At 41.9% G+C, this 20,112-nt stretch overlaps 1 protein-coding gene and 1 long non-coding RNA gene across 2 annotated transcripts in view; one reads left to right on the top strand and one right to left on the bottom strand.

Moving 5' to 3' along the window:
* Nucleotides 1–545, bottom strand: part of MAP3K1 (mitogen-activated protein kinase kinase kinase 1) — a 60,025-nt gene extending 59,480 nt beyond the window's left edge. Inside the window, exon 1 of the mRNA XM_080574621.1 lies at nt 3–545. Within this exon, the coding sequence (XP_080430747.1) occupies nt 3–514 (512 nt within the window). The 5' untranslated portion in view covers nt 515–545. The remainder of the gene's footprint in view (nt 1–2) is intronic.
* On the top strand, nt 29–17,016 carry LOC308185919. Its single transcript, XR_013943818.1, has 3 exons — nt 29–145; nt 936–1,368; nt 6,550–17,016. It is a non-coding gene; the product is annotated as an uncharacterized lncRNA (long non-coding RNA).
* Nucleotides 17,017–20,112: the final 3,096 nt, after the last annotated feature.

Here is a 20,112-nt window from a genome sequence, read left to right as displayed (position 1 = left end):
ACCTCGCGGCGAGGGGAGGCTCCATCATCACCCTCCTCCTCCTCCTCTCGGCGGCGGGCTCGGCGGCCGGCGGCGGCTCGGTCGGCTCGGCGCAGCGGCTGGGGGAGGCGGCCGGGCTGGCGGGGCCGGAGCGCGGCCCGGGCAGGTAGTGGAGCAGCAGCGCGTCGGGGGGCTCCGGCGAGGAGGAGGAGGAGGAGGAGGAGGAGGAGGAAGACGAGGAGGAGGAGGAGGCGGCGGCGGCCGGGGCGGCGGCGAGGAAGAGGGGCGCCTCGGGCAGCCGGTCGAGCTCCACGCTCCGCACTTTGCGCAGCTGCTTCCGCCGCCAGTCGGAGCGCTGCTCCCGGCCGCCGCCCGCCTCACGCAGGGGCCCGCCGCCGCCGCCGCCGCTGTTGCTGGCGGCCGCGCTCCCCGCTCCGCTGCCGCCCTTCGGGCTCCCGCAGGCGGCGGCGGCGGCGGCGGCCGCTTCGGCGGACAGTCCCGACGGCGAGGCGCGATTGCCCGCCGCCGCCGCCATTTTCTCTGGCGGGTCACATCGGGCTCACGGGGATCGGGTCGGGGCGGGGGGGCGGCGGGGGGGGGGCGGAGAGGGGGGGGAGCCAACGCTCCCCTCCGCTGCGGAAACGGCGCTGTCTGCGCAAACGGCGTAGCGGGGAGCGGGCGCCGATTGGCCCCGAGGGGCGGGGCGGCCGCCGGTAGGTGCGGGGGGGCGGGGCCGCGCGTAGCTCCGCCCCGCCCGCCCCCGCGCAGGTGTCGGCCGTTGGCGGGCCGCGCCCCGTGAGGGGAGGCGGAGGGGGGGAGGCTACCTGCTCCCGGCCGTGAGCCCTTCTGGGCTCCAGGCGTTCCTCGGCTTTCCCTTCAGCGACAGTCAGGGTGGTTTGTGCCCTCAGCACAACCTAAACCACGTTTCTTTAGAGTATCTTACGTATACTTTGCAGAATTTGCTGTGTGACCCCCCAGTACAACACTAAGCAGCTTGACCGTGATCCGTAGTCAGGTCGATTTGCTGGGATCACCGCTTTGATCTGAAGAACTACCAGGGCGAAAAGTACCTCCTAACAGAAGCACAATCTTTCTCAACATTCATGATCAGATGCTGACCTAAACATAGCATCCTTTCTGGAGGATGCCACAAGCATATTAGAAGAAAGAGTTATTTCCCTCCAAATGTACAAGACAAAAAGCCCAAGGAGAGTGTTTCAAATGCTGCTCCATATAATTGCCGATTAATATCAGCACAGTCGTGGCCTCAAGGTCACGCTAAGTGAATCACTCAGATGGTCTGTCAAGATGCCACATCGCGGTCGTCCTTATGAAAGTTTTCCCAGTGAAGGAGGCCGTGCAAAAGTCAGCTGCGTTCATTGTCATCTTGTAAGTAAGGTACCTCTGGGATAAACGGGTCATCTAAATATCCTCCTGTAATCTGCAGCTCAGGGTTGTACAGTTAAAGAAAGAGAGGTTCTGAGTTTCATAAATACAGTATTCAACAGTTTTCTTGTTTAGAGTCTCAAATGTAAGTAAATTAGGGACAGTTTTCTGCAGGATTCCTAAAGCAGGCCTTATTGTCACGGTGAGTATATTAGTAAGTGTGGTAAGAGCAGAGAAAAGTATTTGTTTTGTAGAAGCAGGAGGCGATTAGTTGCATGCAAATTCTGAGGCAGATGGTTGAAATGAACTCAAATTATTACCAGTTGTTGGCAGTGTAACCTGCATGTGCAGTAGTTTTCAACAGGAAAAAAACAACAGTGCACAATTATACCTTTTTTGTACATTCCTTTGTGCCATAAAATCACATTCACAGAAAAACAAACACACTGCATTTTTGAAGTATTCTGAAAAGAAATAAAACAACTTTACAAATGTACTAAATGCAGGTCACATGGAGAATAGCAGCTTTGAATAGCAATCACTTGGTTAGCAAGGGATAGAGAGAAGAACAAAAGAGCAAATCTCTAATAAAACTAGATCTGGGAGATCCTTTGGTCTGACAGAATCACAGGGCACAGCTCTCCCAGGTGCCAAGGCTCCAACAAAGCCTACAGGAGAAGGAAACTCAGGAAATTTGAGGCAAAATGTCAGAGTGGACTGGGGTACTGAGGAATGTACATGTGCACTGAGGTGAAATGGTTTCTGGAAAGCAGCTGAGAAAAACAGGACAAAATGTGAAATCCAGGGGTAGTGTGAGGCACCTGCATGCAGACAAATGCAGTCACCATTTGTCTTAAGACATGGCTTTGCCGTCTGAGTAAGGCCTGCACTAGCAAGACTTTGAGTTACTTTTTGGGTAACAAGCAAACCTCACTATTTATGTATTGATATAAGGCATGCCTTATAAGGGCTGTTTATCCCCTGATTTTTGACTAAAATCCAACTAATAAATTAGGTTTGGCTGTGATACTTATATTTGTCCCATTGTTTCGAATGGATGTCTCTCCACTCTGCCTTGACTCGGGGAACACAGTGGCAAATGAGAAGACACCTGCCATACCACACTCCAGAATGCTAGATAATGTTATGCCTGTATGCAACACAGATTTATGTACAATAGAGAGATACTGTGTGTCAGGTGCTTTGTTAGAAGTACTAAATTCTGAAATCATTAACCGAATATTCAGAGGTCTGTGTTTTCTTGTGATCTGCTCTAAAATACCCTTTTTTTGCATTTAATGAAGGAGTTGACCTGATTGTAGAAAATAAAACAAAACAACAAAAACAAACCACCATAAAACTTACTAAAGAACCCAGAAAGATATTGAGTTACCTCTTGCACATATTCTTTCTCAGTCTGTCACAGTGCTGAGTTCCAAGGTTCCAATTTAGAATACAGTTGTGGAGGGTAACATGAGACTTTTAGCAGTTTTCAGTGGGCCAGTTTCCCCTAAGTCATAAGTAGCAGCACTCAGGGTTTGTTATGAAACAGAAGCCTTTGGCCTCAAATTAGCATCGTGCAACATTTGGAACATCAACTGTTGTACACAAAGAAAGTTCTGTTTGGGAACGCACTAAGTTTTTGCAAGCCAAGGAGTTTCCTTGTTGCATAAAACCTGTAACAGTGTCATGAATAACCAACAATTTTCAACACGCTAGAGATAGGAATCTGCCATGCCTCTGAATACATAAAGTAGGCATCATCATCCACAAACAGAATAAATATGAGAGATTACACAGTCCATAGCTTCTGGTCTTGACTAAACATGCAAAAAGTGCTATAATACCATATACAGACTAGATTCTCCCTGCCTTATTCTTCTGTGTAGAAATACTTATCCCCACCTTGATCTTCCATTCATTCTTTCCATTGTGAGAAAGGGAAAGCAGACCTGCTCCTGAGCCATAATCCTTTCCTGTTTATTCCTCTGTGTAATGGAGAAGTCAAGCAACTAAATGAGGACATAGAGCCTGAGGTTCTTTTCATTCGTGTTTCCACAGACCTGCTGAGAATATGCTGGCATCTCTCTTGCCTTTAGAAATGCTTTGCCATCTTGCTGATGCTCACTTCCTAATGTAACAGGTGTGCCTTTTAGAAGCTATTCCGCTTAAGAAAATCAGGATGCTATATCACTTTTCAAGAGAGAGAAAGCCGGGGAGAAACAAAATCTGTTACAGGGATGTTTCTGGCTTCATTTCAGATGCTGGGAATGTCTAGTCTTACTGTTACTTATTTTTCTTTTTAGTTTACCTATCGATTTCAGCATTGATTTCTATGCAAAATGCATTTAAAGGTTTCTTCCCTCACATTTCCACTCACACACAACTGAACTGTTAAAAATATAGTTTGGGTCCACAAAACGTAAGATTACATCTTGACCTAGGTATCGAACACATTATATAAGAAAATTGCTGTATATACAACCTCCCTTTTCTGCCAAGGGACAGTTCTCTGTTTCTGAATGAGAATTAATATTTCTTCTAACAGTCCTATACTGTCTAGCCATGTTCGCCAGAGTTGCCAGTTCTCTGGCTGTAGCGTCTACTGCACCTTCTAGCGGGAGGTATCCCTGCCCATGGCAGTGGGTTGGAACTGCGTGATCTTTAAGGTCCCTTCTAACCCAAACCCTTACGTGATTCTACGGCCTAGTCATGAACTGGCAAACGTTTCGGTCTACGCACTATGTGATCCAAAGTAAAGAGATGAACTGTTCCTAAAGAGTTCGCAATCTAAGTATGACAGACAGACAAGAAATGGAACAAAGCTAGACTACAGTCCTTGTATAGCAAAAGTCTATCCGCTGCCTTAAACTTTTTTCTTGCTATTTAGTACATTTTGCGTAAACTACTAAAATCAGTTCTATTTGTCATCTCAGATATTTTTTATAGTATTAATAATTTGACATCTGACTTGGATATTCTTACTGGCTGTGCTATAGAGGATTTTTCTGACCTCAAATAAGTCACCGTCCTTTAATGGCCCAAATTTTCCCAGCTGTAACGGGCTAAAATATTTCCTTGCCTCAGGCGTGACAAAAGGCTGATGGATTTGATATTATTGAGCTTCCAGGTGATCCCTTGCTTACAGGAAGTGTACAATGAAGTAGGCAAGACCTGTTAAACCTCTTCTCGTACAACAGTTGGGAACAGCTACCAAAATTATTGCAGCCATCAGCTCTTTTTCTTATATTCTTCCAGACTACTGAATTGACAGCCTAGCTCTCACCCTGATCAGCACTTACATCTGTTTTAAGCACCACTATCAGTTCCCTCTCCCGTGGAAAACAACTGCATTATTTCAGACTATGGATTCTAGCAATAGCTTCATTTTCCCTAACTCTAAAGCTACTACTGGTGGTCACATCCCTTTCAGTTTAGGCACTTATTCTGTTCTGTGAGGCAAAGGCACAGGGAATAAGCACAGCTGTTAATACACCGTAGAAGCTGTCCCGTGTTGGAAGCTACATATTTCCAAATTATTACAGAACAAATGCAAGAGTTTTAATGATATTTTTGTCTCTAAGGTCAATATGGGTACCTACTGAAAGGGAGCAAGAAAGGTCAGGATGGAAGAAGGACCACTTCCTCATTCACACCAAAGAGGACCCTGCAGTTATTCTTTTGCTTTGCCTGCTACTCTTTCAGCAGCAAATCAGACAGTACCAACAATAAACTGCAGTTACTGGACGACAGTAACATGACAACAGCATAAACATCCAACCAACAGCAAACACAGAAGTGAGGCCAAGTTTTCTTGGTGTGTCACAGCATGGCTGTGGGCTGTGAACCAACAGTCTTGCATGATGGGTATATTCAGCACATGCCACACAAGCTGTATGAGGATCCTGTAGAAGAAGGCAGACTAGAGGGACACAGCTTGACAGCTGCCTCTCTGGATAATTGCCTCCCTTAATAATGACCAGACAGGGAAGGAACTGGCAAGAACACCCTCCATAGAGTACCCTGCTTGCTTTCTCCAGAGCCAGGGCATAACTGAATAATCATTTCTGGGTACAGGAATGGCATCCTGCCTGGCACATTTTCTCCTGCCTTTTTATTTCTGTTCATTCCACCCGGCCCCTCTAGTAATGCTGTCTGTATGCTTTCATTCATGACGGCTAGCAGTGGTGGCAGTGCTGTTCCTCTTCATAAATCCAGCAAGCACACTTTGCCAAGGCCCTCACAGCTGTCAGAGGGAACAACAAAACTCAGCAGTGACATTAGTGCCTGGTTCATCATATGATCCCTTCATGACAAGCCCGTCAATTTTCTGGCACCAAGGCGGAAATAAATCAAATTTCTTTTTGCTGTAATGGTGGCAAGGAGTCTACAGACCTTAAATTAGTTACGGGATCTTTTATGTCTAAACAGCCAAATCTTTATTATAGCCACCTTTTAGAAAAGGTCACTTAGTATTTTTCATAAGCTCTTAAGTAAGTTTTTCCCTCTAGCAGTTACAGTAAGACCAACACTACTTTCTTGCTTGTGTGCAAGTGGCAATCCCTGAGAGCAGTGCTTCCGGAACTGCTTGATCAAGGAGTCCCAAGCTACTGTCTATATTAAACACCCTTTAAAGTCAAAGATGATGTGGACATGAGATCTGTTTTATTGCTAAAAAGATTTTACAAAAAATATGCTATGTATTCCACAGTATAAACTTACTTCTTGAATTTGTTTGCTGTTCCTGGGGTTCATTTATCATTCATAGAGCTCTTACAGCCCTATACCATAGCTTCCTTTTTTGCACCCAGTTCATTTACATTTTTATGATGTTTGTAGAGACTAATGAATCTCACCTATCAATAAATCATAAGTAAATAAATCCACTGGTTTCTACATACTTACCTTCCTTCTGTTAGATACTGAAATCACAGAAAATAGATGTACTAGATGATCATCTTTGACATCCACAAAGTTAATTTGCATGTAATATAAATTTGTGCATATACTGTAAATATATGTATAATACATATGTGCTTCTTCTCTAATAGATTTTATATATTATATATACTTTGCAATTTTAATGTTTATGATTTCATTTCACCTAGCTGATTAAACCTAGAAACATTGTCAGGGTATGAAACTGAGCTGACTTTACTTGCTCTGTGTTTTCTCTCTGAAAAGCCTTGAAAATCTAAGAATGACCTAGAAGACACTGTTTGTGTGGATTTGGGGGAGAGCATTAATATAGCTCTTGATGAGGTAGGATACATCATTTATTTTGACAGATTACCTATCTGCCTCTTTCTTTGTGGTTTAGGCCAAAACTTCAAATTTTGAACAAAAGCGTACAAGTCTCAAGAACATAGCTGACCGCCTGCTGTTGAATATATTGACCATGTAAACCACTTTCTGTGAGTTGTGTAACAGCTTTTCAATAACAGTGCCTTAATTGAGTTTATCATGCACAGTATTAACACTGCAAGTGTTAATATGTCGCTATTTTCCCTTGAGTTTTGTTAGCAAATGAACACAACTGAGCTGCCACTCCTAGCTTCTCATCCATGACACAAGATTTGGAGGTGGTTTTATTTACAGATGTTAACGCCAATTTCATTATATTAGCTTCATTAGGTAGTCTTTAACATCTTAATCATAAAGCTGTGTGAACTATCTGCTTTATGTTAAAAAGAACAATCTTTTAATTTATATCCAAGATAAGAACTTGTATTGACATATAGATATTAGGCACAGAAGTTGTGAGATTATTTTTGTTTGCTTTATTTAACCAGAACAAAGGATCCTTCTTAGGGTGGTAACGTACCTTTCAGTCTACAGTAAGAACTACTGGAGGCCCTTTTCAAATAACTTCTTGCACCCTGTGGATCATACCATGTGTATTTTAATTATGGGAAGATAATAAATGTAAAAGTAAAACATGGGATGAAGAAGCTAAAAAAAGAAAATAATGCCTCCTTTTATTTTCAACTTCCTGAAACTAAAACTTCCTGATTTATTCCCAATTTCCTTTACATATTATAGCTCTCTATGTTTACTATGAATTGTGGGAGTATATACTCCTTCTCGCCCCTCCCCCCCCCCTTTTTTTTTCAGTGAATTCAGACTTATTTGGTTTTAATCCAGTGAAAGAACCCACATATAATTGCGGCAATATTTTATTTTAAGTATCAGGAAAGCTCAGTTCTCCGTTAGTTAAGCTACAGGGAGACATTAAAGACCTTGAGCCATAAAAAAATGTACTTAAATCCTAAGAAAAGATACTTTTATCTTCATATATTAGAACAGCCTCATAGTTCTGTTTAATGGTTCCTTTATTCTTTTATTCTACGGATCAGATTTTAATAGATAGTCATCGACTGCATCATTAATCAGTAGACATTCCTCTCCCTGAGTAGCAGAGTCCCTATTCTTTTCCTCATTTCCAAAAATCTCCTGAGATTTTCAATGCTCAGCTTTGGTTTTGGGGTTTGAGGAATCTTCAGCTTCAAGACAACAGTCAGGTATATATTTCTATAGCAAACTGTGTGTCTACCAGAAGCTTCCCATTTAAATTTTAAAAGATTTGAGTTGTGAGTAAAGTGCTATACCAGAGCCTAAAAATTAAAGAACATCACAGCACATCTTTTCATCATCCTAATCTATCCAGTCTTTGAAGGAAATTGAAGAAAATTATCACTTCTGAAAAATTTTGAAGGAAGAATGTGGCCAATTTGTAGTACCTGTAGAAAGACAAAAATCTTACTTTTTAAATCCAGCATTTCTCCTAAAATGAGTGGTTAAAGCAACTCATTTATCTCTAACATAAAACAAAGGTATTCCTCTAACTTGTGTGAGCAGGTCTGTTAATTGGTCAATAAAAGCAAAAATCTTTGCATATTTTTTTCCTGAAAATTATCTTTAGGTCTTACTTTTCATTTTAAAACTGTTGCTAATGACAGCATATTAGAAAGGCACGTAACATAAACTCCTGTCTCCTTCCTCCTTCCCTCTTTTTTTAAAGTTCTGAAAGAAGAGAAGATAAATTCCAATGCATTTTGATGATGTCATGAAAGCCAAAGTTGCAGCTATGAAAAGCAAACATTTCTATTTCCCTTGCCCCCAACAAGGCATGAGATAAATAGCTGCTATTTGGCATAATAAGGGTTCATATGTGAGACTTAGACTACCTTTACAAGCCATTAATTTGTTTAAAACCGTAGCCAAAAGTAGATTTGATGTCAGATGCATGTTACAGAACTATGTTGAGGGTGTTTGTTGTCTGTGTTGGTACATGGAAAGACATTCCTACCACCTTATTTTAGTAATGGTACCGCACCAAAGACAACAAAAGCTGTCCTGAGACTGAAGTGTATGATGCTTTCAAAGCGGGTTTGTTGTGAATGTTCAGAAGGTCGTAGGTCTGAATTCCACTGATGTCTCACATTCTAGTCTAGCTGCAGAAGATGGGAAAGTATGAATGAAAATTTTGGTAGTAAGCCCAAGCTTACTATATGATTTATTTTGGCGTTCGTTGGTCTAGAAGAGGAAAGAGGAAGTTTTGAAATTGCAGAGAAGAGACAAAATCTGCCCACTTCTCCTTAGCACTGCAATCTTCAGCTAAGCTTTTGTAGGGCACCAGTTGTGGTCTGGTGCCTGGGGAAGGATGTTACCTTCCCTGCTAAGGTTCCTGAGTCCATCTCAGGGCTCAGGAAAGCAACATGTTCCCAAAGCCCTCTATTGCCTGGACCCCAAAATTACGGGCTCTGGATCTCATCCCTGTAAGAAGTTCAAGTTTGAAAGAACCTCTTAAAAAAATTAAAGGTATTTTTCCTAATCAGGCAAAGATAAAATCAAAATACTGTGTTTTGCACCATGTGTCTAATGGACAGCATGTGGCATTTTGCATTAATGTTGGTGTGGATGTCTATCTACTTAACCAAATTGTTCATTTTGAGGAAAACTTTTAAGGTTGACCTGCAACTTTTACACTGCCATTCTTTGAACATCCAAACTTTATGTGGATGACAGTACTTTTTAAAGCACAATTGAGCGTAACAACTTGCCATCACACAGAAAACTCATGGCCTAAGCTGGATATAGGACGAGACCATCTGCTCTAGTTATCAGGCACAAGCACATCTCCTCTTGGAGAAATGATCGAATCATGGGGCTTCCATGTCATGGCTTGGGCTGCCTCTTTGCCTCAGCAATAAGTATTTTGAAGAGAAAGATCTAACGTTTTGTTCAGTGCTTCTTAGTTGAAATGCCATTGATTGCAGTTAAGATAGGTTGGCTAGACACTGTTTCTCTTGGATTCAAGCATTTGAATAATCTTACTGGAATCCTTACAAACTCATCTAATGCAGAATATGTTCAACTCTCTTTGTTGCAAGCCCATGCTCTTCCCCTTAAAATTAATAGAAAATCATCCAGGATTGCATTAATTCATCCAGGCCATTGTGTTCTACTTTACTTTCCTCCTGTTCTTGTTACAGTCAGAAAAGAAAGACATTAATATTTTTTAGCCTTAATAATTTTTGATAACATGATTAGAGAAGGAGTTTTGTGACCATGTCACAGTGAATCACATAGCTTTTTTGCACTTTGGGAACATCCACAGAAACTGCAACTCCAGTCACAATAGACATTGGACAATGGAGAGAGTTGAATTTTCACTGGGTCCAGGTAGTAGAAACCATGACAAAGGGAGCAGGAAGTCTGCAGAATAAAGAGGCTGCGGTGGTCACACCCTCCTCTTTGTTGGCACTGGGCTCAGCAAAAAGCAAACTGAGCTGGCCAAGAATGAGTTGATTCAGCATGCGCTGCTGAAAAGGCTCTTAAGCTGTTCCAGACAAAACTATGAGGAAGGATGACAGCGACAACACCATCTATCCTTCAGGCTGAGTTCCCCCCCAGGCTTTGGACTGCTGCCAAAATGAATCATCCCCACTTTAAAATATACTAGGAAGTCCATGTCTGGCACAGGTTGTTCCTTAGTTCTTTTTATTTGTCCTCCTGCACAATCTATTGAAAGTTGCAAATATGGTTTATATTGCTGCACAGGATGACACATGGGTGAACTTCAGGTGAAAAAAATGGATCTCGTTTGCCATTACAGTCACTTATATAGAATGATCCCACATTAAACTGAGAGGTGGTCAAAGCCAGTGAGAACTGGTTGTGACTGAAGTGCTTGCTTCAGATAATTTTGCTTTGCACTGCCTGACCTATCTACAAATACATTCCCTTTCCCCTGTACTTATTGCTTCAGGCTTTTGCTTTGGTTTTGCCTGTACCACAGAAGTTGTACTGATTTAACTGAATTGGCTTCTAAAGGATTTTTAAATCAGAGCAATGTCTTGTATGAACACTCAGAGCATCACTGAGTAATTCCCAAGGGAAAAAAAAAAAAAAAAAGGAAGTAAAAAAAGATAAAAAAAACACTTTCATTTAGTATCATCAAAGTCTCTCGTTTATTTTTTTTTTTTTCATCAATAGATCTCAGCATTTTATAAAGTAGGTCACTGCCATTTACTCTGTTTCACAGATGGAGAACAGATGAAATTGTTTGCCTACTGTGGGCAAGTAGAAAGCTGGGAATAAAAACCTGTGTCTGCCCAATTCAGTGTTTCAGCCACAAAGCCGCATGGGTTTTCCAAGTTGTCCTGCTGTGGATGTGCTTTGAGGATCACATTTCTTCTAACCTTGTAATGATGTACCAGTGATTTATACTGATTACAGAGTAATCAGAATCAACTCAGAGAAAAAAAGAAAAAAAAAGTTTTATTTGATTCACTTTTAAATGTTTTTATACAATGATAGCTTCTAATAGAGTCTCCATCTCTAAGAACTTACTTTTTGCCAGTGAAATTGGTATTGGAAGCATCTGTAAAATGCCTGGAGGCTCTCTCCCCCATTGCATTAAGGCCATAGGAAATTCAACCCAAAGTTTCGTTCAAATGATCAATATACCATCCAGCAGCCAAAATATAGCACTATAGCAGAATAGAAATAAGCCAAAGTAAGAGCACACAACACATTTAACAAAAACCAATAAAAATGATTGATCGCATAGCAAGTATAGAAACATCACCCCACTTTCCATCCTGCCTTCAGGATGCAGAGATAAATTTAGCTTACATTTTCAGTGAGGCTGTACTAACACTGAGCTATCAGGTACTGGACTGCTAGCAGGGTGGTTTTTTTTTTGTTTGTTTTTTTGTTTATTTGTTTTATGCTAAACCATCTTCCTCTGTCACTGGAACAGAATACAGGGGTGCAGCGAAATCTCCATCCTTGGAGGTTCCCAAGGCTCAGTTAGACAGCACCATAGCTGACCTGATTTAATGCTGGCAATAGTCCTGCTCTGAGCAGGAGGTTGGACTAGATAACCTCAAGAGAGTCCTTCCAAACAACAGTTCAGCAGTCCTGCAATTTTATACTTGGTGTGAATGCAATGGGTCTTGCATTTGTGTTGGCTTGTAACATCTGAAAAAGCCTGAGAATGGATGATCTTGCATAACTGCCAAGTTAGTAAAAGTCATGATCTAAGAAAAATAGAAATGCTTGATTTGTTACAGTATACTGTCTGTTATAGTAGGAGAAATAATATTCAGTGTCTTTTTTTTTTTTTTCTGGGGGTGAGGGCAGGATTAGCTAACGCCAATATTATACAGAAGGACATGCTGAAGCAATTTATGAATAGGTCACGGTCATTAGCACAGTTTTACAGACGAACAGGTTGAGTTCTTCTGAGTTCTTGTTACAAATAATACTTCATCCTTTTCTGGATTCTGGTATTCTTATTTCCCCTTGGGAAAAAAAAAAATGTGGGAAAATTGAAGATCAGCACAGGCACGGTGATCTGTAACCGTTTTCTTTGTCCTACCCTTTGTCTAGTACATTTAAAGGCTACCAAGTTGCCAGAGGGAGACTAAGATGGGTAAGGAACCACAGTCTCATTTTATCATCAATACCTTACTGGAACTGGGAAGACAGTTACTTTTTTTTGGTCCGAGGGAAAAAGCGAGAACAAAAGAAGATATAACATCCATGTTATATGCTATGTGGGGCATAGCTAACATGAAGCTACCACACCATTTTTACATACATACCCATGCATTACTGCTAGTTAGAGCCAGCAGAAAGAGTTAAGGGAACCATTTTCTAACCGGAAGTCTAATCACATCCAAAACGGTGTTTGGCACGGTTGTTCGTCTGAATTTCATTTGAGTAAAGGAGGCCTTTAAGGATTCTGATAAGGTGTAAATGTCCTGTTCTGTCTTCTAAATTATTTTTCCTGTGTATTTTAAGTTATTTATTTTATATTATAATATGTAAATTAATCACACAGCAATTAAACCTGAAATGAAACATCTCATCCACACAAAATACTTGTGTTGATTTCAGGTGAATTTTTGCTCAGATTTTTCACATGAAGTGTAAAAAAAAAAAAATCAAATTCAGAAGTGTGCCCAATTTTGAAATGAGAAAATCCTTTTGCAGGCGGAATACCTTTGCTCAGGTCTGTTACTTGTCAAGTTCACAAGATTCTGGAGATCACTTACAGACAAGTGAAGTCTTGGCTCCCTTTAAGTCACAGGGATTTTTTACTCTGACCACAGCAGTAACCTTTGGGCAAAATCATTTTAAACCAGATGAGGTGCTTATTTGGAAGCACCTAAAATATACTCAGTTTCAAACATTTCTATCTATCTCCATACAACTGCGACCAATCTTCGTGTATTGCTCAGTTTTCCCAGAGCAGTTACTCAGCATGATGAACAGTTGTTGGAGCAAAAATAAATCCAAATTAGGATGGGCATTTATCAAAGCTATTAAAGTTATTTTGCTTAGAGAGAAAGCCAATGGTATTTATTCAGTGTCTCCTGATAAGCTCATTCACAGAAAAATATCTTACTAGAAGAAATATGTGTGCATCAACAAAAAGTTAGGAGCAGACAACTTTAACATGCATACTTCGGAATTCTCCTTAAGCATGGATTCATTGTGGTTGTTTTACAGTTCTAGAAGTCATCACCTCAGACATAAAAAAGTAACAAGATGCTAAGATGAAGACATATTGAAAATTCTGGGATTTTTGTGCTGAAAAATAAAATGATATACATAGCAACAGATACATATTATGCATTTTTTCAAGACTGTAAGTCAAAGACTTTTTGTCACTACAAAAATAATATTTAATCTTTTTAAGTAACTGCACATAGTAACCTCAAAGGAAGAACACTTTGGAAACTGTCAGCTCATGAATTTGACATGGCTTGATATATCTGAAAAATATTTTGAAATTATTTCGGAAGGGATAAGGAAGTGCAGGCTTTGTGACAATGTATATTTAAAGAAGAATGCAGTACAGGAAATGCAGATATACGTGAGGAAGGACTTACCACAAATAAGTATTTGCAGGAATAGGCCATGGATTTATAACTGTTCACATTTAACTTTTCCTTAAGTGTTGGTCCATGAAGAAAGCTATTTTTTTTTTCATTTTAAATTTAAGAAACTTATGTTTCTTATTAGTGTCTTTTACTTAGTTATTTAGTTAGTTTGTGTTGTTTTGTTCTTGTTTTTGTGTTTGTTTCTTTTCCATGCACAGTGGTGGTTGTTTTTTTTGTTTGTTTGTTTTGTTTTTCCACTGCATAAAATCCAGAAAGTTTTGGAAGAATAAACCTCCAAACATTGGCACTGGAGAATACATATATTCTCCTTTTTTAGCTTTCTGAATCACAAGCTGTGTCATACTCATATCCTGCACTCTGATCTGGGTTATCGCTGTGTCCAAACTGGATTCCCATTGCACATGACTAATCTGTTGGGAGCAGATCTGTTCAAGACATTACCAAATGTCTGAGCCCAGCAGCTTGGTCTCAGCATCCCAAAAGTTTCTGTCCCCACAGTTGTGCCTATTCTGTCTCTTCTATGGCTTGGTTAAGTTGAAGTTATGCAATGACCCTGCTTAAAATCCCAGCAACCTCTGCCAAGAGTGCTCATTCCCAAGCAGATGAGGCATGGCTGAGGATGGCAACTCAAGCCGCTGCTCTCCAGACAAGGATTGCTGAGCTGCTCACAGGTCAGCTGCCCAAGAACTGCAGATTACAAAGTGGCATCTACCTTCAAATCTTGCTGTATACTGCACTGTTTCAGCAGCTCGTTCATGTGCATCTCAGCCATCCCTACAGCTGGGGAGTGGGCCAAGAAAATTGTCAAAGTGCCTTGTCAGCTATCCTGAGGTATGCTATTTCCCCTGGTGAATCAAAACCTTTCTTAAAGGTCACTCTTTTTGTTTGTTTGATATTTTTTTGAGTCAGATTGTAAGCACATTGAATTTAAGGAACAGCCACAGCTACAGCTACTGGCACAACAGAGGAGACAGCTGCTTCTGGCCCAGGAGGCAGCAACAAGGGGCATTGGCTGATAACCTTTAAAGCTGCATTATCTCTTGACAAGGTCCTGATGTACAGCCACAGCCCGACTCTAATACAACAATGACGTTTGGTCTATTTATTGCCTATATATGTACTCAGTCATTGCTATCTACAGGAAGATCTGCCTTGCTGTCCCAACCGTAATAACGTCACCTGTCAGATGGGTTCTACAAGCATTCCCATCCTCTGCAGATCTTCCCAGTGAAAACCTCATTGCTGTCCACAGCATGTGTGTGCAAAGGATAGCAAATACAGGAGACCCTGGCACAACTAAGCCCCAGTGGAGCCCAGTAGGAAACCATTGGGACGGGGCCTGGGGGACCTCTGATTTTTCTGGTCGTTCTGTATAACCTTCCTCACCCCACACCAATACGCTCTCCAGGGCAAACGGTCCAGACTGTCCCTACAAATGTTGACACCCAGCTCTGCCTGCTGTGGCTGCCTTGCTAGGAAAATTTGGATGGGCAGGGTTTGAAGGCAGCTGAGAGCAGGGTGTGCTGGCATGGAGCATGTTAAGTAGCCAGGTCCCTTGCCTCGGAAGAGAAATGAGCCAACGCAGGCTGGCAGAAGGGCTGGACCCAGCCCAGCTTATCCTGCAAGAGAGCTGCGGGACAAACGGAGTCGTCACTCTCATTTCTCTCCAAGCCTCTTCTAAGCCTCCTTCTACCCTGCCACAAGAACCAGTAAACAGGGGTAAGAAACAGAATCAGAATTTGCTTGGATTTTATGAACCAGTCGCATACAAGCATATCATATATGCAATAGAACAGTGGAAGAGCCTTCAAAACCAGAAGCATTTCTTCCCCGTCATCTGAACCACGTAAATAAATTCTGTGACTACATGTATTTAAATATAGTTCAAAGTCTTACTGACTTGAAGACATGATGCACAGAGGAAATTAATTTATCTGGGACTGCAACATCAAAGACCTTGAAGACGGCAATACAGATGACTGTCACCACAATTCTGTTCATATTTGTGACTTTAAAAGCTACCGTTTGTAAACAAAAGGAATGAGAAAACAGCCAATTTAGTGTCTGCAGACAGATCACCGTACCTGCCTGCTTTGAGGAGACAGGAAATCCTCTGTCCTTAAGAGAAGCAGGACCATATGGGCCAGCACAGCGCAGCAGGGCACAGGCAAAGGATGGGCAAGTCTTTTCTATAAATATACTGACAGCAACAGACATCCCAAGTCACCTCCCACTGCAAGCCTGTGACACCAGTACCACAGCACAGCACAGCAGCCATTCTTTTACTCCAGGAAGCCATGAGGAAAACGCAGCCCCTTGGCAGGGCAGATACACCAGGCAGAGGATATGTGTTTTGCAGCAGTGTCTGTCTTTCTTTGAGATTTCAACTTAATGATATGCCCACTGTCAGCTAAGCTTGTCCTCATTACCTGAGCTACCCTGTCAGCCTCCCACGAAGTGGCTAAACCCAAGTTTGCTGTACTTGCTAAAAAATGGTGAGACATTTGAAGCAGAATCAAGATTTATCCATGATGCTTCATACAAAATTCTTGCAATACAGTCAAAGGTTTAGTCTCATCTCTAACTAAACACTAATGATACTAACAAGTATTTTTGTAGCAACCCCCCTGTACCCTAATTTTCCAGCAGTATTTGAAAGGAAATGTAAACTGGTAGCAATGACTGTCTCCAAGGCAGACAAGTTTGTCTGTTGCCTCAGTGTTGTGAAACTGTAGTTGTGAAACAGCAATTGGAAGAAGCCTAGCCCAAGACACAAAAAGGGTGATCTGTGCTACTGACTTGAGAAAGAAAACTGTCCAGACACTTTAAAAATAAATAACACACTGGGATCTTTTAACTTATTTCTGTAGTTATTGCCAACCACATACTGATTTCAAATCTCTTTATTTTACAAAACTGCCAGCAGTGAAACTTGGCAGTGACTTCTCTGAGGAAGACAGAGAAGATGAATCATGATCATACAGATACAGCACTGCACGTATTTAGCTCTGAAAGTTGTGTATTTTGTAAATGCAGACTGGCCATGCCGAATTTCATTTTTCTTTCGGTTACAATACTTTTAAATATTATCAGAACCTGTAAAGTAAAAGTGGTTCTACCAGAGACATTTTTGGAGATCAAAATTCAAAGTTCTGACAGGAAATATGTATTACAGTTCCCTAGAACAATAAGTATCTTGAAAGTAATGTGTGAAGGTAACATCTCATGTGTAGGCAAGCTCAAGTGAAGGGGGGAGGGGAGGGGAGGGGAGGGGAGGGGAGGGGAGGGGAGGGGAGGGGAGGGGAGGGGAGGGGAGGGGAGGGGAGGGGAGGGGAGGGGAGGGGAGGGGAGGGGAGGGGAGGGGAGGGGAGGAGAGGAGAGGAGAGGAGAGGAGAGGAGAGGAGAGGAGAGGAGAGGAGAGGAGAGGAGAGGAGAGGAGAGGAGAGGAGAGGAGAGGAGAGGAGAGGAGAGGAGAGGAGAGGAGAGGAGAGGAGAGGAGAGGAGAGGAGAGGAGAGGAGAGGAGAGGAGAGGAGAGGAGAGGAGAGGAGAGGAGAGGAGAGGAGAGGAGAGGAGAGGAGAGGAGAGGAGAGGAGAGGAGAGGAGAGGAGAGGAGAGGAGAGGAGAGGAGAGGAGAGGAGAGGAGAGGAGAGGAGAGGAGAGGAGAGGAGAGGAGAGGAGAGGAGAGGAGAGGAGAGGAGAGGAGAGGAGAGGAGAGGAGAGGAGAGGGGAAACAGTTCAATTGGAAAGGACCTTCAAAGATCAAGTACAACTGCCTGACCTCTTCAGAGCTTACGAAAAGATAAATCATGTTACTGGGGGTATTATCCAAATGCCCCTTGAATGCTGACAGGCATGGGGCATCAACCACCTCTCTAGGAAGCCTGTTCCTGTGTTTGGCCACCCTCGCAGTAAAGAAATTTTTCACGATATCCAGTCCGTACCTCCCCTGGTGCTGCTTTGTGCCATTCCTTTGTGTCCTGCCATCAGTTACCAGGGAGCAGAGGCCAGCACTTCCCTCTCAGCTTCCCCTCCTCAGGAAATTACAGAGAGCAGTGAGGCCACCTCTGAGCCTTCTTTTCTCCAGACTGGACAACTCAAGTGTCCTCATCCCCTCCTCATAACTGCTTTCCACAAAGATTAAATTGGTTTAAAGTTATACAGCCCAGAAGGCCAACTGCGTCCTGGGCTGCACCAACAGAGGGGTGGGCAGCAGGTGGAGGGAGGGGATTGTGCCCCTCTGCTCTGCCCTTGTGAGGCCCCACCTGCAGTGCTGCGTCCTGGTCTGGGGGCCCCAGCACAAGAAGGATGTGGGGCTGTTAGAGCGGGTCCAGAGGAGGGCCACGAGGATGATCAAATTGCTGAAGCACCTCTCCTATGAAGACAGGCTGAAAGAGCTGGGGTCGTTCAGCCTGGAGAAGAGAAGGCTCTGGGGAGACCTCATTGCAGCATTCCAGTGCCTAAAGGGGCTTATAAAAAGGGTGGAGAAGGACTCTTTTCTTGGGTAGATAATGATAGGACAAGGGGGAATACTCTTAAACTAGAAGAGGATAGATTTAGATTAGACTTTAGGAGGAAATTTTTCAGGGGTGGTGAGGCACTGGCACAGGCTGCCCAGAGAAGCTGTGGATGCCCCATCCTGGAAGTGCTCAAGGCCAGGCTGGATGGGGCCTTGGCCAACCTGATCTAGTGGGTGACATTCCTGCCTGTGGCAGGGGGTTGGAGTTAGATGATCTTTAAGGTCCCTTCCAACCTGAGCCATTCTATGATTCCATGATTCTATGATTCTATGATATGCACACTCTGGGTTTGCTCTTCTTAAAATTAAACCAGTTTTAAAGTCTGCTAAAATCTATATGATCTGTACCAACATTCATCAGCTGGGTGCTGTGTCTCTCCTGGAAGTGTAAAATGAAAGCAAAACACATGTTTAAAAGCATGTGAGAATGAAGACCACGTCTACAAAAGATACTAACTTCACTGTGTGAAAGAAATGATCAAGGGGGTTGATAATATATCATTTACTCACACAAATCACTCAAAACTACCTAATTAGCAAATCAATTTCCTTATTGATTTTCCCTAATTTCCCTAATTTGATTTCCCTCTCAAATCCTCTAAAGTAAATAAAAGATTATTGACGCAAGTGTTGAGGTTTTGTTTTGTTTTGTTTTGCATTTTTTTCTGATTTCATTTTTTTCAGCATTCAGAGCTCTGTAATATTTTAAGCCTTATTCAGAAAGTACAAGGTGACATGCCTTCTAATACTTGGTATAAGAAGATCAGGGAAAAATATTTTTAAAATATTTTTAAAAACATTCTACAAATGCATTTGAATTACTATTAATGTTCTTCTTTTATAGCTTCATACAGAGATAGTCAATAAATTAAACCTTTAGACAAAAGTCAGTGATGATTGACCATGTCAGAAAATACAAAGTAAAAAGTATCGATCATTTTGCAGACAATTAGATCAGGTTAATAGAAGAATTTGTAGTTAGCTCTGGAGTAGATCATAGTAGTAATTACTTTATGGGATTTCTATATGCCCATCTTCTTCCATTTCTTAAGAGCTAAATATCCACATCTCTACTGCTGTATTGCTCACAAACGAAGGCAAAAGAATGATCATGAGAATAAATCATCTTTCTAGATGAGAGGTCAGGAGACTCCCAAGGCAGGAAAGGGTTGCATCAGTAGCACTGTATTCAGAAATTGGTACTATTTGCATTTTAACCTGTGATGAGCCACTTAGATAAGGGAGCTTCATAGTTTCTCCAGTTATAACAACAGAAAACTTTTATTAAAGGCTGAAACAACTTTATCAAAAATATACTTGGAGTCTAAGTTAAGTGGTTTATTTTCTGCCGAACCATGTATGGCTTTCTGGCATATCAGGGAAAATTTCAAGCTTAATGCATGACTGCACAACTTGTTTCTTATTGTACCTATTACCCCAACAGAAAATTGGGGGAATAATTATCTTCATGTCTAGAAAAAATTAAAATAATCAAAGAAAGCCCCCACCTCTCTCTCCAGAAAACACTTGAAAGCACTTTCTTTTTGAGGCAGTTTAATGCACGAGAAAGAATTATGCTCAGGGAAAGGAATTTACAATTTATATAAGATCAGACTGTTCTTACAGCACAGTGCTGCTGCACAGCATGGGGGTGCCTTTTCTGAACTCTATTGTTAGACCATATTGGCCTCAGCTTCACTCTTCTACAATATCCAGATAATGCTGAGGCCAAGGGGACAGAATTATGGAATATTCATCTTCATTACAATGTTTGGAATATGATATACATAGGAGAAAATGTGAAAGCATAT

This window comes from Anser brachyrhynchus (genome assembly GCF_964034855.1).
Source record: "Anser brachyrhynchus genome assembly, chromosome: Z".
NCBI classification, from domain to species: Eukaryota; Metazoa; Chordata; class Aves; order Anseriformes; family Anatidae; genus Anser; species Anser brachyrhynchus.
Note: the sequence above shows the minus strand (reverse complement) of the source record. Positions and strands in the feature narration are given on the sequence as shown.